This window comes from Indicator indicator, chromosome Z (assembly GCF_027791375.1).
Source record: "Indicator indicator isolate 239-I01 chromosome Z, UM_Iind_1.1, whole genome shotgun sequence".
In the NCBI taxonomy this organism is placed as follows: Eukaryota; Metazoa; Chordata; class Aves; order Piciformes; family Indicatoridae; genus Indicator; species Indicator indicator.
The window spans coordinates 64,522,398-64,539,083 of record NC_072053.1 but is presented as its reverse complement, the minus strand read 5'-3'; the positions used below and the strand labels follow the sequence as shown (position 1 = coordinate 64,539,083).

General features: G+C 40.2%; 1 protein-coding gene across 1 annotated transcript in view; it reads left to right on the top strand.

The window, feature by feature from the left end:
- Positions 1–16,686, top strand: part of KCMF1 (potassium channel modulatory factor 1) — a 52,036-nt gene that overhangs the window by 30,804 nt on the left and 4,546 nt on the right. Inside the window, exons 3-6 of the mRNA XM_054397494.1 lie at positions 1,272–1,411; positions 7,788–7,889; positions 13,215–13,392; positions 15,937–16,216. Of these exons, the coding sequence (XP_054253469.1) occupies positions 1,272–1,411; positions 7,788–7,889; positions 13,215–13,392; positions 15,937–16,216 (700 nt within the window). The remainder of the gene's footprint in view (positions 1–1,271; positions 1,412–7,787; positions 7,890–13,214; positions 13,393–15,936; positions 16,217–16,686) is intronic.

Below are 16,686 nucleotides of genomic sequence, written 5' to 3'. Positions count from 1 at the left end.
AAAATCTGGCTTAAAAGAAAATTTCTCTGGTGATGTGCATGTCAGATTAGAAAAGGGACAGATTTCGATTTTTGAGAGAGAGACTAAGTTGAGGAGGAAAAAAGAAGAGAGGTAAAAACTTTAAAAGGAAAAATATTTGGATGTACTAGTGACTGATTTAACTTCTGACTTTTTTCCAGATGAAGGCATATTTATTTGGCATGTGTGTATGCTTGCTATGTGTTAGGAGAAGGATGTGGAAGGAGGGGAGATAAGTAGGAGAACTTGTTAGGAGTATAATCAAAAGACTAGAAAGAAGACTCTTTTAATTTTTTTTATTCTTTTAAAATAAATAGCTTGCTTCATGTTCTCAAAGCAAGGACCAGAAATACAGGATTTGGCAGTTTCCCCTTTGGTAGAACAGTGTATACTGATTAATTCTTGACATCTGGACTGAGCTAACAATATATCTTAGGAAAAGTTATTTTTACCTGCATGCGAATGTTTACCACTGTCTTCAGATTGGTTGTGGCCCTGTGGCCTTTGCGCAGCTGGAAGAATCACCTGAAAATGTTGAGAGATTTTTCCCCCTCCCCCCCTTCTTTTTAGATACTAGATGCAGAAATTACTTGTATGTACAAATCTTGCATTATTTCTTTGGATAGTTTGATAAATTTCCATGTGGAGGTTGGGGAGCTTCATTGTTAGCAACTTAGGTGTGTGATTTTCGTCAGCGCAAAAGTGCTTACATTCAACATATCTAAAAGTTGCAGCCAGTGTGTAACAGATAATCCTTTTTCACTTTCAATCTTTTACACATTTGAGACATTTCAAAAGCTACTTACTGTGAAGCAGTGGTTCAGATATACTATAAATATTGACATGTAGCATCACTGAGGACATAAAATTTTTATTTTAAAATTTTGAGGTACTTTTGAGAGTTCGGCTTTTGAAAACTCATGTTTGAAAAATGACTTAGGTGACCCTGTACTTGGGGTAAGAAGGGTGGAGGAAGAGTGAAGGTTTGGCAGTATCAGCATCATCATAGGAGTCTTAGCTCTTACTGAGTATTAGACAACTGCATTATGTTTGCTAATGTGGTTTTTTTTATCAGTAATTGAGCACTTCTTGAATGTGGCCTTTATAGAAGATTAAAATAGCCGTTTATATTAAACACAAAATTAGTTTGGCGGTGATTATACTGAAGTACATTTGGGAACAGGTTTACATGAACAAAACAAAATGATGCCACTGCTTTAAAGTAAACTCTGTTTAAACTCTTTCTGTTACAGATTTGTACTATGGTGGAGAAGCTTTCTCTGTAGAGCAGCCACAGTCTTTCACTTGTCCTTATTGTGGGAAAATGGGTTATACAGAAACATCTCTTCAAGAACATGTTACTTCTGAGCATGCAGAAACATCAACAGAAGTGGTAAGAAGCTTCAGAAGTGGCTTCCACTTGTGATGGAAATATTAAGAAGAATCTCTGTTCTGGAAAATTGTTATCTTCCAAGCATTACTTCATTTAAATGCTTTTTAAGAAATACCTACATTTGAAGATGACATCAAAATTCTGTGTTTTAGGGCTATCATAATAGGAGTGCTTTCTATTTTTATGGTTGCTGTTTTTCTTGATGTAAAGGCTGCTATATGTAGTAGTCTGTTATTCTGTAAGACACAATCTGGAATGTTCTTGGGTTTGTTCAGTGCAGCCACGTCTCCCTTTTCACAACCAGTTTGTAATTATCCTGCTCATAACTTGTAGCTGAGCCAATCTTTTGTAACTGTTAGAGATGAAGACATGTAGACAGCATGTGTTTTTCAAACAGTTTTTGTAATGAACCTGATAATATTTATGCAATGGAAACTGCCATTCCTTTGAAACTACTGCTGTCTCCATCTCTAACCGTTAGGACACTTGACAAGTTTAAAAATGCACTTTGTTGAAGTATTTCTGTCGACAGTTGTTTATCTGAGGTGTTAGCACCTTCTTCCCTAATTGTTTCCGGAAGTAAGAGAAAGTAGGTTATCATGACATCCTGGGTGCTTGTCAGATTAACTGATTCCTGGAGAAATCTGAATGCTTGAAGTAGATTACTTGTCACTTAATACGTTGTGAAGAAACTACTTCTAGTTTCCTTCCATGGAATTCTGTGGGAGAAAACACACTTTTTCTCCTCGAAAGCTATTGAGGACCTTGTGCAAAGGTGTGATGGGGAGGTGGTTTGTCTATCTTTTTGAGACTGAAAGGTGTTCTGATATTTCTTAAACAAATGAAGTGTTTGCACTTTGGGATCATAATTTGTGCTTTGGAATCATGATTTAACATACTAACATACTTTTTATAATTTCCTTGAGGTATTCTTCATAACTTTAAAATACAGTGTCAGCCATATTTGAATGACTTTTTTGGCAGCTTAGTGTTGCAGTTCTAATTTGCACCACTTGATGTCAGTGATACGTTCCTGACAGGGAATCTTAAGATTCCAGGTTTTTTGATTTGAAATGTCCTTGTTTGCAGCTGTGACTTCTAGAACTCGGTGCATAAAGACTGAATCTGTGGTTCTAGATACCTGCTATTCCACAGACTTCTGCAAAAAGGGTTTTGTTTGCCCATTTTTCCAGCTTCTTGGAGGTCCCTCTTAATGGCAGGGTTGCATCAGTCTTTCTTCCCAGTTTTGTCATCTGCAAAATTCCCACTTATCACCACCCTCTGAGCCCACCCAGTATGCCAGTTTTCACTCCATGTCACTGTATGCTTATCTAGCCTGTGCATCAATAGCTTGTCTATGAGGATCCTGTGGGAGGCTTTCTGAACTCCTGGTTGATGATATACACTGCTCTCCAGTCATCTACCAGGCCAGTCACTTCTATGATGAATTTTATCAAGGTCAAGCATGACTTCCCCTTGGAGAAGTCATATGGTCTACTGTTGATGATCTTCTCTTTAGCATGCCTGGAAATAGGTGATTATCTGCTCCACCACCTTCCTAGGGATCCAGCTGAGGTGACCAGCCTGTAGTTCCACAGATCCTCCTCACTCTTCTTTGACAGGAGTGACATTTGCTTTACTTCAGTCCTAAGGCACCTCTCCCATTCACCATGATTGATCAAAGGTGACCAAGAGCAGCCTCGCTACCGCCTCTGCAGCTTCCTCAGCACATATGGGTGCATCCCATTGTAGCCCATGAACTTAAGTATGTCCAGTTCACTTAAGTAGTCTCTAACCTTCCCCCAGGGCAATGTCTTCTTTGTTCCAGGCTTTTACCCTGGTCTCTGGGGCCTAGAATTCCCAGAGGTGATCTTGCTGGTAATGACTTCAACCTTTTGTGTGTTCTGTGTAACGAGGTCCCCCATCTTTCGAGCAAGGGACTCACATTTTCCCTTGGTTGTCTTTTTTGTTGCCTAGGTACTTATGACATTTCTTGCAGGATTCAATTTCATTTGGGCTTTAGCTTTCTGTATGTTGTCCTGGGATGCTCAGATAATGTTTCTGTATTCCTCCAGGGTTACCCTGGCAGAATAACCCTTGTATACTTCCCTTCTGCATTTCCTCAGGAAAGTCTTGTTCATCCATGTAGGCCTCCTGGTATTTTTGTCTAGTTTCATATTACACAGAATCGCAGAGTGATAGGGGTTGGAAGAGCTCTCTGGAGATCACCTAGTCCAGCCCCTCCACCAGAGCAAGTTCACCAAGAGCAGGTTGCACCAGGCAGGTGTTGAATTAATCCAGAGATGGAGATTCCACCACCTCTCTGGGCAGCCTGTTTGAGCATACCACCACCCTCAAGATAAAGAATTTCTTCTTAATGTTTAAATCGAACTTCCTATATTCAAGTTTGCGTTCATTACCTCTTATCCTGTCACTGAGAACCACTGAAAAATGACTGGCCTCATGTTCTTGACAACCATCCTCTAATTATTTTTAAGCATTGATAAGATCTCCCCTCAGTCTTCTCTTCTCCAGGCCAAAAATCTCCAAGTCCCTCAGCCTTTCTTCATGAGAGAGTTGTTCTGGTTCTCTCATTGTCTTTGTAGCCCTTTTCTGTACTCTCTCTCAAACAATTACTGTCCTCTTTGAACTGGAGAGTCCAGAATTGGAAACACTACTCCAGATGAGGCCTCACCACAGCAGAGTAGAGAGGGAGAAGAACCTCCTTTGACCTGCTGGCCACACTCTTCTTGATGCATCCCAGGATACCTTTGGCCCCAAGGGCACATTTCTGGTTCCTGGCCATCCTTTTGTCCATCAGGACTCACAGGTCTTTTTCCACAGAACTGCTTTCCAGCAGGTCAGCCCCCAGCTTGTACTGATACATGGGAATATATTCATTGGGATGGAGCATTCTTATGCTTGGAGGGAATGATCCTTGAATCCTAAAAAGCTTTCTTGGGGCTCCTTTACACTCCAAGGCCTTATCCCACAAGACTCCTCCAAGCACATGTTTGAAGAGTCCAAGTTGTTCTTCTGAATTTTCGGGCTGTGAGCTTGTTCTTTGTCTTCCTCCATGCCCTCAGGGTTCTGAACTCCACCATCTCAGTGTCAGTGTAGCCTTTGACCGTCACATCCCAAATGTCCCCCTTCTTGTTGGTGAGTATGCAGTTCAGCAGAGCACCTCTCCTCATTGGCACATCAGTCACTTGGAAAAGGAAGTTATTAGTGCACTAGAAACCTCCCGGATTGCTGTCATGTTCTGTTATCCCTCCAGGAGACAGCAGGGTGGTTAAAGTCCCCCTGTAAGGACCAGGGCCTCTAAGGTTACCCATTAAAAAGAAGAAATTAAATTATTTTAGTGAGTGCTATGACCTTAGTAATGACCAGTATTTCTTCTCCAGTAAATGTCTGTAGTGAGCTGAAATTCCCCTCCCACCTTAACACCACCAGACTAGCTCAGTTTGGAAGCAAATGTAGCTGTATTTGCAAGCAAAAACTACAGTCTATGATGGAATGCAATGAATATATACAAAATACACAATATTTACCTTATGTACAATAAACAGAAATAGCACAAAACCCTCCTGGCCAAAGCCAGGAAAGCTGTCCCTCTGCCTCGCTGTTCCATGCCTTCCCCAGGACCCCCTGGCAAAAGGAAGAAAGACAAGAAGCAGAGAGGTTGTTAGAACTTAGCTTTCAAGTTCAGCATGCAAGTATGCTATCTGTGACAGCAAAGTCAGAAGAAAAACGTGGAAAGCACTCTGCTAGACTGTCCAGCAGAAAAACACCAGACAGACTGACTGTACTTTGAGTACTGACTCTTAAACATTTCTGTCTCCCCAATGGAAGTGTTTAGAATAATCATTATTTTCCTTCTTACATCCAGTTGTGATTTATTTACATTCTTTTACTTTTTTGCTCAAAGTCTGTGAAAAAAAATTAAAGGCATAGCCTTAAAACCACCACAATGTCCAAGAGTAATAGTAAGCATTAAAAGGCAACTACAGAAGAATCTGGTTGTCATTATGGTAATTGTTACTGTTGGTATTGGATTTCAGGTCAGTTGACTGTTCCAAATAAACTCCAGAATTCAACTGGAATGGGGTAAATGAAAAAAATACTGTGAAACTTTTATCAACTGTCATCTTTGAATCTTATTTCAGAACAGAGGCAACAAATTCTCTACTGCTACATGGCACAGTAGCAACTTTGTTAGGAAGGCAGTAACTAGGTTCCTTGTATGTGATCAGTGAGGATTAGGTTGTTGATATGTTGCTGATAAAATTGAGTGTTTCTTACAGTAATGAAATGGACAATCTGAGACAGTCTGAATGGTTCCTGTTTTATTCTTGAAGACTACAGTGTCTCTTTTGGAGGTTACATAAATATTGTCAAAGTGATTACTTTTACATAGGAAGATAGTGATTGTATAAGCACACTTCAGAGTGCTGGGAGGTGAGTGTGATTGGCTTAGGACTTTCCAGCCATCTTTTAGACATTGTTCAGGGTAACAGTGATTTTTTTTTTTTTTCAATTTATTTTTAATACAAACTATCATAGCTTCAGGAGAAGCATCAGGTAATGTTTTCCTTTCACCTGTAGCATTTGTTTCCACACGTTACGCTAACAATGATTTTTAGCTGTGTCAATGTTTAATCAGTGATGCTGCAATCTTTGTGATTTTGCCAGATCATATGCTTGACTAAATTTTTGTTTAATAATCCTTCAGTAACTTTCTCAGAGTTCTTGCAAGTTTAGTTCCTGTTTAGAGATAGGGGTTTAGGATGCTTAGATTCCCTCCTTCTCATTGTTCTTAACTTTTTCTTAGCTGATGTTTTTCTGAGGACTTTATCTCCAAGTATAGGCACTTCATAATGCCTTTGTCCTGTTAACAAAGCATCTTTCTTTTGCTGCTTGTAGAAGCATGTTGTTCTTCTGATGCTGGAATTCTGTGCTTCCTCAGAGTAGCCTAAATGAAAAAGGATTGCTTTGAAGATGTTGTCTCTTCATATTGTATGAAGCACTCGGAGATTAAGCAGCTTATAAGTGGTTCTAAAATCCATGAAATTACCTGTTCACTGTATGTCTGTTCCTATGTACTAACAGGATAGCTGTCTGACTGGTTGGCATAGTTGAGTACTTACTATGTTACACTGGAATAAGTTGTCTTTGCCCTGAATTGGTATGTCATCTTCAGTGATCAAGAATCTGGGAAGAGGAGTTCTGTGAAGTCAAATGCTAATCACTGAAAATAAAGAGGAAGGCGTTGTAGCAAAAAGCTTTTAAGATGCTTGGTTTTCTGCTGAGATCTGACTTAAAGTCACAACAGCTTTAACAACGTGGCAACTGAAGTCAAAAACAATTGAGATTTTACAGTAAATACACTTGTCTTCACCTCAATATGAATAAGACAGATGTGTATGCTATTATACAGATGTTCTTAGGGCCTGCAGTCTTTTCAGATCTACTGTCAACAATTTAAGTATTGTTGAAGTAAGTATTGAAAAGCACTGGGAACCTGGGCTTTGCAGACAAAAATTGCTCCATGAAGTCAAGACTGTTTGGGTAGAACATAGAGAGATTTACAGACAGCACCTGAAGATAGCTGTCAAAGTGCTGTTAATTTGTGCTCTGAATATTTGGGGATGAATTTTGTGGAATGGATTTTTTTTTTTCCCTACCATCTGTAAATCTTGTCTGCCATCTGCAAAACTTCAAAGTCAGTCTGCAGAACTGCTGTAAAGAGAAATGGAAGATGCTTTTCAAGCTGTTCATGGAGTTACTAAAAAGGCAAATCATAATTGGGGCAATTGCAATGTTACTATTAGTCTACTTGGTTAGCATGTTTTGGTTTGAAAAACAAACCAACCAAAGACATCTGATCAGTGCCTTCTTCTAAAGTACTGTTGTGAAAGGATGTGGAGTTCAGTCCTTCTCTGACAACCTGTAGTAGATACACACTGCGTGGGTGGATGGTCTCAGAAACTTCAACAAATAACTTGTGGTTTCATTCTGAGTCCTATGCTGAGACAAGTGTCAAGCAGATAAATAGTAATTCTTTAATCAGACTCTGCGGTCTGTAGCCGGATTGGCATACAAAGACCAATTTTCAAGGCACTGCAAATTGAATTTGGAAATTCTAGCTCAGGTTTTGTTAGTAGTCTGAAAATCAAAGTAAAATATGTCCAAAATCAGTGTCTTCGCTTGAGTATGTTTTCTGGGGTTTTTTGAATATGCTGCTCTCCAGGTGTTACTGTTTATCTGGAATGTGATTTTAATACATAAGAATCAATGTCTAATGGTTGACTCAATGACATGAGTTCTGTTTGGTCTACAATTTATAAAGTTGGAACTTCTTCCTTTGTAATTTCAGATTTGTCCAATATGTGCAGCATTACCTGGAGGGGATCCGAATCATGTCACAGATGACTTTGCAGCTCATCTTACACTGGAACACAGAGCTCCTAGAGATTTAATATCCTTTTCAAGTTGAGGCTAAACTGTTGCAATGACTTGTATTGGCGATTAGAGTATGACCCTTACACTTGTGATTTTCTGCAGAGTTAAGTGGATAAAGATCTGTGTGTCAAAAAGGTTTATTTGCCAGTTTGAAAAAGCATAGGTATACTTGCAACTGCTTTTTGCTCTCACAGCAAAGGCATTTAAAGAACCTTGACACAGAGGGTTTTTTACTTGCATTTGTGGTTTTATCATTTGTTATCATTAGTCTTGACGCTGCTTTATGTATAGAGGTTCAGTAGTGTGCTATATTTGCTTGTGACATAAAAAGGATGACTAAGGATGATTTGAGCATATCTGATTTAGATGAATGATTTTAAACTTGCTTAACTGCTTTTAACACCATGTTTTAGTAACACAATTTCATACTGACATTTTGCAGTGTTAACTTGGAAAACTTTCAGATTTCCTGGGAAACAGGATGTTGTCTTTTAATTACTTCAACAGTAGGTTATGCGTATTTATCTATGCTTGATGGCTGAGTAGCTGGAACTATTGGGGTTTTATCCTCATTCTAGAAATAATTTTCTTCCTTCCCCCTGCCCCAAGATGAAATGTATTTTTATTTACTTTTTTTAATTTAGTGATATAGGGGCTATGTAGCCTGCCTACAGAAAGTAAGCTGTCCAAAGTATTCCTTTGTGTCTCATTTAAGCAAAAAGACAAAATGACTGCATTATTACTTTGATAGTGGGGGTTTTGTTTAAAGATTTTTAAATGGGGAAAAAAATAAGGAATATGTAAGCAACTGGAGTAAAAAAACTAAGATCGAAGCCCTTGCAATAGGGTTCATTACACTAATAAAAGGGAGAGAGCATTTAGGAGATAAGTTCATTTCTGTGTTTGAGTGCATTCAGGTGTGCTAGTTTTATTGTGGTTTGGCATCAGGACAAGGTAAATGCACATTTGAATTACTACACAGCAATTTCAGTGTTTATTTGCATCAGGACAGAGTGACTAATAATGCAAACACTACAAAGTTCAATAAAAGTAGGTATCTTTATTTCGTCTTTCCCTATAGATTGGAGCAAAGATCCCAGCAGTTCATAGGAGCAGGGTGCAGACCGTTGTGGCTTTGGCCATGTGAGCTTAGTTCCAGGTGTCCAAGGAGATCTTCCACAGCCAAGTGTCCCCCAAGGCAGAGTCATACCATCCTTTCTTTTGGATAGAGGTGGGTTGAGATTGAGGCAGGGTGGGGGGAAATCTTCAAGAATACTGGATCTTTCCTGGCCTTTGGACTACTCAGATCTTGCTTGATGACTTGTGTAGTGAGTCACTGAGTAATTTTTCTTCTATCAGTTCGGTTCTGCTCTTTCTACCATCTGTGAGTTTTTCATAGCACCTGCCTAATATGCTTTGTCCAAAAAAAATTTACATATTACAGGTCAAAATGCAGGTCTCCAGTGTGGGCTTAATTGCTCTGTAGCCAAGGAAGTTTAAATTTTCTTACTGAAACGAGAAAGATCATAGAAAGGCTTAGGCTGGAAGAGACCTTAGGCATCACCTAATCCAACCTCCCTGCCCTGGGCAGAGATGCCTCTCAACTAGACCAGGTCATTCAAAGCCCCATCCAAACTGGCCTTGAACATCTCCAGGAAGGGGGCATCTACAACCTCTATGGACAAGGTTTGATTAGAGTTCATGCTTTTAATTCCCCTCCAGTATTAGAGGTGCCACCAGATGACTTTCAATTTGTGTTTCAGAAAATCAGCCTCTTCAAATACAGAGGAAGTCCTTGGTGTCAGATCCACAATGGATTTTTCATGGATATATTTTGGGGTATACATTGCCTATGATTCAGCATTGACAACAATGCATATAGAATTTTCTGCTTGTACACTCCTGCTTCAATCATCAGTGTTGTCAGGTCTCCAAAACCTGATAAGAAGTATATGCTGAAGTGGCTGTTGTACATTGGGCTCTACATATTATCTGGCAACAAGTGGATCTAAAGCAGAAGAAAAAGAGGTGCCCCTTCTCATCCAAGGTCCAGCAGTGTAGGAAAGAATAACTGTCGAAGTCTAGGAGCTGTTAGAAAGCTGTTCTCTGATACTGTTACATTGTTTTTCTAGACATCCTCCTATGAAGTTCATGACCACCTGAGGAATCTGACTATACCTATGGGTCTTGATGAGATGCATCCCAGAATCCTGAGGGAATTGGTTGACACAGTTGCCAAGACACTTTCCACAGTCTTTGGAGAGTCCTGGTAGTCAGGTGATGTCCTTGAAGAGAGAGTGAGTCCTGGAGAAAGAGAAACATTGCACCCATTTTTAAAAAGGGTAGAAAGGAGGAGCCCAGGCACTGCTGAGCTGTCAGCCTCACATCTGTGCCTGGAAAGATCATGGAATAGGTCCTCTTAGAAGCAATGCTGAGGCACATAGAATGCAAAGAGGTGATTCAAGACAGCCACTGTGGCTTCACCAAGGGCAAAGTACTGCCTGACCAGCCTAGTGTCCTGCTGTGATGGAGTGACTGACTTTGAGTAGACAAGGGAAGAGCTATCTAGAGTCAACTATCTGGGCTTTCCTAAGGCTTTTGACTCAGTCCCCCACAGCCTTCTTTTTTCTACATTTGAGAGATGTGGACTGTCCAGTGAATAAGGAATCGGACGGGTGGCCATGTCCAGAGGTTAGTGGTCAACAACTCAATGTACAGTGACAAGCATGATCCCTTGGATCCATCTGGGTCCAGTACTGTTCAGTATCTTCTTCAATAGGGATTGACAATAGGCTTGAGTGCACTGTCAGCAAGTTTGCAGATGACACCAGACTGAGTGGTACAGTTAACATGCCCAAAGGACAGGATGCCATCTGGAAGGACCTGGACAAGCTAGAGAAGTGGGCCTGTGTGAATCTTATGTGGTTTGACAAATCGAAGTGCAAGGTCTTGTACATATGTTGGAGAAGGACGTTTGGGGTGCTGGTGGTGAAAAGCTGCACATGAGCCAGCTTGCAGCTCAGAAAGCACATTGCATCCTAGGTGCCTCAGCACCACTTTGGGGAGACTTCCTGGAGTAGTGTGTCCATCTCTGGAGTCCTTAGCACAAGAGGGACATAAACTTGACAGATCAGGTGTACAGAAAGGCCACAAAATGATTGGAGGTCTGGAACACCTCTCCTAGGAGAAAAGGTGAGAGTTGGGGTTGTTCAGCCTGGAGAAGAGAAGGCTGCAGGGAGACCTTGGAGTGGCCTTACTTAAAGGGGGCCTGTAAGAAAGATGGAGACAGTCTTTTTTTTTTTTAGCAAGGGCTGTTGTGACAGGACAAGGGACAATGGTTTTAAACTAAAAGAGGACAGATTTAGGCTACATATAACAGAGACATTTTTTACATTCAGGGTGGTGAAACATTGACCCAGGTTGCCCTGGGAGGTGGTAGATGCCCTATCCCTGGAAATATTCAAGGTCAGATTGGACAGGACTCTGAGCAACCTGATCTAGTTAAAGATGTCCCTGCTTACTGCAGGGAAATTGGGACTAGATAAAGTTTAAAGGTCCCTTCCAACCCAAACGTTCTATGTACTCGGAGCTGTACAGAGCAACTGTCTGTGCTCTGTAACAACTGTCATGTACAAAAAAGAGATGGAGAAGGCTCTTTGCTGTAACTTTTCCTGCAGTGAAGATTTCTGTAACAGTTTGAGGTAAGCTTTTATTGCAGAATCTGCCAGTCTTCATCTCCCAAGTATTGTCTGTACATGTGTGGTTTATTTTGGTTTTGATGTGTGTGTGTGGCTTTTTTTAAGTTGTCCCAGAAGGCTGCTTATGTCCTTTTATACATCATGTGCTGCAATTGCAAGGTATGTCCTTTATTCCTGCAGTTTTTAAAGCCAAATTTCTTACTTGAGCAGGAAAATACTCGCAAATTTATTATATACAGTTTTTCAGCATGGATTACATGAATAGTTTTCACATGGCTATTCAGCTTATCTGTTTGTCACAAGTTAAGGTTTATAAAGGCTTTCCTTACTCTTGCATAGCTGGAAAGATTTGGATGCTCACATAGCATTTGAAGAATCATGTTTATCTCAAAATCCTTAACAGCTGCAGTTAGAGTTAACCCCACAGCCCTTTCCTTGAAAAATCCCCAGACACTAGCCTTTTCTAACATGTCTGGTTAGGAAAAGCTTGCCAAGCTGCAGAGGTGCAGAATTTGTTTCCAGCAGCAGCCAGTTTTAGCATACTTAGAGAGGTGCTAGACAAAGTGTGTTCTGTACCAGGGAAAACTGTCCTTTTACACCATAGATACTAGGTATTTTGATGTGTAGCTAGTAAGTTTGAAAGAGGCAAATGATCTCTAAAGTCTTTTTGTAATAGTCAGAAATTCTTTTCTGCCACAAGAAGTCGTTGTTTTCAGTCTTCAGTTCTTGACTTCCATGACATCCTGAGGTTCTGCACTGTAACTGTGTTTTATGAGTTGCACTTAGGACCCTTTATTTACACAGTAAATAAAGAAAATGGGAGGGAGGAGGATCTCAACTAGAAGTCTAGTAACAGTAAAATACCCAAGCCTGCACTAATTTTGCCCTTACGAATTATGTTGCTGTGCTATTTAAAATAAAAAGTCTTGACTGACTTGGACTAACGAGTGTTAAAAACTTTGAGAAGAATAATCCTAAAATTTGATTAGTCTCCTGTGTGAGAAATTGTATAAAAGGTGTGATTTGAAATGTAAACATCTGATAGGAAGAAGTGGAAGAAAACAGGAAAATGAAAGGTATCATCGTCATAACTGGAATCCATTAAGAGAATGGCTAAAATGTCCCCTTTGGCTAAGAAAGCAAAGGGGTGTGATGATGCTGCTTTGAATACTCCAGAAACTTAAAATTTCTTAAGATCTGATATGATGAATTTTTTTGGATAAAAGCATGAAGTACAAAAACCAGATACAGTAATTACTATGGCAGTAAGCTTTTAAAATTCTTTTCAGTACTAAAGAATTGGGAAGGGAGAATAAAATCCTTATGTCTCTATAAAAAGCTTGGCTGAGCATGTGTTTGTCGGTGTTTTCAGATTATGAAGCAAAAAATTTGGTCTAAAAAGCCCTTGGAAATTAATCCTGATGTTTCTTAGACACCACAAAAAGCTGGAGAAATAGAGTTTAGTATACGCAGCACTGGCTATCTTGAGTTCCAAAGGGTAAGTCTGACTGGCATCATGGCTACAGCCTATCTCAACTTTGCTTCAGAGGTTTGAATCATTATTTTGTGAATGAAGAAGAGTGTTCACCTGTGTTCAGTTGAACACTGACTGCCACGCAGTTCTTTTTTCTTAACTTACTGGTTACGATGAATCCAGTGGTGTTCGGCATGTACGTAGGATGTTCCACCCAGGCCGGGGTTTGGGAGGCCCCCGCGCACGTAGATCAAACATGCACTTTACTACCAGTTCTGCTGCTGGGCTTTCATCTTCTCAGAGTTCGTATTCTCCAAGCAATAGAGAAGCCATGGATCCTATAGCTGGTAAGAGCTGTAACCACAAATTTTACCTCAGTGTCCTTAAAACACAGAGGAAGTAAAATTGAAGACAATAATTGCCTTGCTTTCTGCTGTGTGAATCTGCATGTACACATAACAGCCCATGATGCAAGTGTTGCTGATGGCTGCTTGCAGCTGAGCAGGACACTTCACTGGGTTGTTGCAGGGCCTTTGTGTGGAAATGTTGAAACAGCTGCCTGCAGCTTGTGCTTTGAATAGAAACAGCATGAGGGTTATTCCCCAACTTAATCTATGCACAGGTCTTGTGCATTTTTTACAACTGATGGTGACCAACTTCCATCACCTACAGCAGTACATCTCATTGTAATTTGTCATGTGGATGCAGGTGTTCACAGAGGAGACAGTCTGTCTCAAGATTAAATTAGCTGAATTTGCATATTAGTGGCCATTTAAAATGTTGCATTTGCATTCAGGCTGCTGTTCAGATACCAGATTTGCCAATATCATGGATTTAAATCTTATTTTAAGGTGTACTTCTAATTTCTTGCATAAATGTACCATTGCAGGTATTTGCCTTTTGTTTTGGTCAAATTTATTGAAAACTGTGAGGTGGGGAAGGGTGTCCCATTTTTGACACCAGAAAATGATGAAGCTGTGTCTTTAGGATTCCCAGGAATAACTTGTTTTGCCTGTGTTTAGCTTTGATGTGAAAATAACTTCTTTTTAACAGGAAATTAAAAATGGAGAATGAAGACAATTCTGAGAGCAAATAGCCTTTACCTAAGGAGAAATCAAAGTGGTTTTATGTAGTGGTCTTTGACCATGCCAGCATGTCAAGGAAACCTGAATTTCTGCATAATCCATCTTTGCTTCAGATGCCAAGAAGGCATAACTGGAGCTTCCTACTGTCATGCTGTGACTTCTTCAAAGGGTCAGCCAGCCAGATTAATGAGGCATTGCCTCTGAAAGGGGAGCTCTGGCTCCACTGCCTTTCTTAATCATGGTCCCCTTTCCTGCCTTTCTTCTGGCTTTGGTGCTCAGTGGCCTTCTGTGACCTGTTTTAACCTATTAAAATTATCTAGGAAGAAGTATTTCATCCAGAGAAGAAAACAGAGTGTGAGGTCACAGGAGGGTCTGAAAAGGACTGGAGTTTGTTCAAGGAGTGATGAGGGTGTTTGTGAAGCTTCTAGTGGAAGACCTTGCCTTTTTCTTAAAAGGGCAGCTAATTCAGCTCAGTTGAATGTGGAGTGGCTGCTGAGGTTTTTCAGCTTCACAGGACCTCACCGAGCAGTATTAAATGTGGAATAATAAAATGACATTCTGCTGAATCTGTCCTGAAGGAAGCTTTGGTTTTGCATTTAGAGTTCACTTGCACCCTGAGCTGGATGTCCTTTTTAATAACAAGGCTATGTCTCAAGCTCACATCTTCCAAATACTGTTTCACTGTGCTCTTAAACTTTAATTTACAGTGGGAATAAATACATCTAAATCCTGTCTGCAAGCTTTGTATCTTCCATTTTACTGGAGTAATAAATAGTAAAGTCCACTAGAATTTTTCTGTTTAAAATACATTATTATAGCATCTGTTACTTTTTTCCTTCCCTCTATGGCATGTTCTAGTAGTTACAATGGAAGGAAAAGTTATTTAATCTTGGTATTGCTCTCAGTGCTGTTAAAAATCATTTGACCGTCCTGAGTTCCTGACATTGAAAACAAGTGCATTTTGCTTTAATCGCTCGGAGAAAGCCCTGTTTAGAAGGATTATCTGTTGGTAATGCAATGAAAGGAAAATTGTCATGACCTATAGAGTAACTTTGTGTAGAGGTGAGGGGCAGGAGCAATACTGTCCTCCTTTCATCAGCTATAGCAAGAAGCTGATGTAAGAATTAACTTCTAGACAGGGGGTAGAGTTGAAGTTCTGCACTGATGCACTGAGCAGTAATTTTTATTTTAAAAAATTGTGAATGAAACATACTATAAGCATTTCATCCCTCTGAGCTAAAAGGTTTACGGACAGGGTTTTTTTAAATTTCTAGGCCTTCTCTCCTTTTGCAGAAAAAAAAAACCTACAGTAAAAATGCTTGACTATTTCAGTGTTAATGAGAGGCAGTGCTTATTTAGTACAAGTGTTTGAAGCAACAGTATGATATTCCTCTTTGCTGCAGCAGTTTGAGATGTTGGGAGAGTGAAGCCTGTGTTTGAGGGAATTTCCACTAAGAGGAAAAGTCACCAATCAAAGCCAAAATGAAGTTGATCCTTAGTTAATTGCTATTTTGACTCGAAGTTTCAAGAGAATTGCAGCAGAGGACATGATTTGCCAGGCATTCCTTATAGATTTGCTCTTCTATTATTTTGGAGGAATTAAACTTGGACTTACTTGAAATACATCTGGATAGATGACTCGCTCCTCCTTGTCCTGTGAGATAGTGAACTTTCTTCCAAGAGCTTCATGGGCTGTTCAGCATTGTTCTTCTATTTACTGAAAAAAGGAATGGATGCACTAGAATTCAGGGTGTATTCATTCTGTTGTGGAGAGCTTACTCATCATATAAACTTTTTCTCTGGCAGAGCTTTTATCTCAGCTATCAGGCGTGAGGCGTTCTGCAGGAGGACAGCTGAACTCCTCTGGCCCTTCTGCTTCTCAGTTACAGCAGCTGCAGATGCAACTGCAGTTGGAACGACAACACGCACAGGCAGCAAGACAACAACTGGAGACTGCACGCAATGCAACTAGGCGTACTAACACGATCAATATCAGCACTATGACACAATCTACAACAACCACCAACACATCTAACACAGAAAACAGTCAGCAGACTGTCCAGAACTCCCAGTTTCTTCTTACAAGGTAACTTGGTCTGTGTTTTGACCTTTCACTATTTCTGGTTTGCCTTAGTCTTGATAAAGTGTGTCTGTGTGAGCTGAAATTCCGCCCCCACCAACAATAACCAGGCTAGCTCAGTCTGGAAGCAAATGAAAAGCTGTATTTACAAGCAGAGAAATGCCATGAATATGTACAAATATACAAAATTCACAACATTTACAATATATATATACAATCAACAGAAAAGCACAACCGATCTCCCTTTGCTTCACCCCAAGGGGACCCTCCCAAAGGGGCCTTCCTCTCCCAGGAGCTTCCCCCTCAGACCCCCCTTGGACAGAAAGCAGAGTTAGTTGAGCAGAAAGTTGTTAACTTAGCTGCCAAGGTCAGTATGTGTTATCTTCAGCCAGAAGAGAAGAAGAAACAGCAGCCAGACAGCCCAGCAACTGCCCCCACTGCCGAACGCAGAATGTGCAGAGTGCCTACTTTGTTTT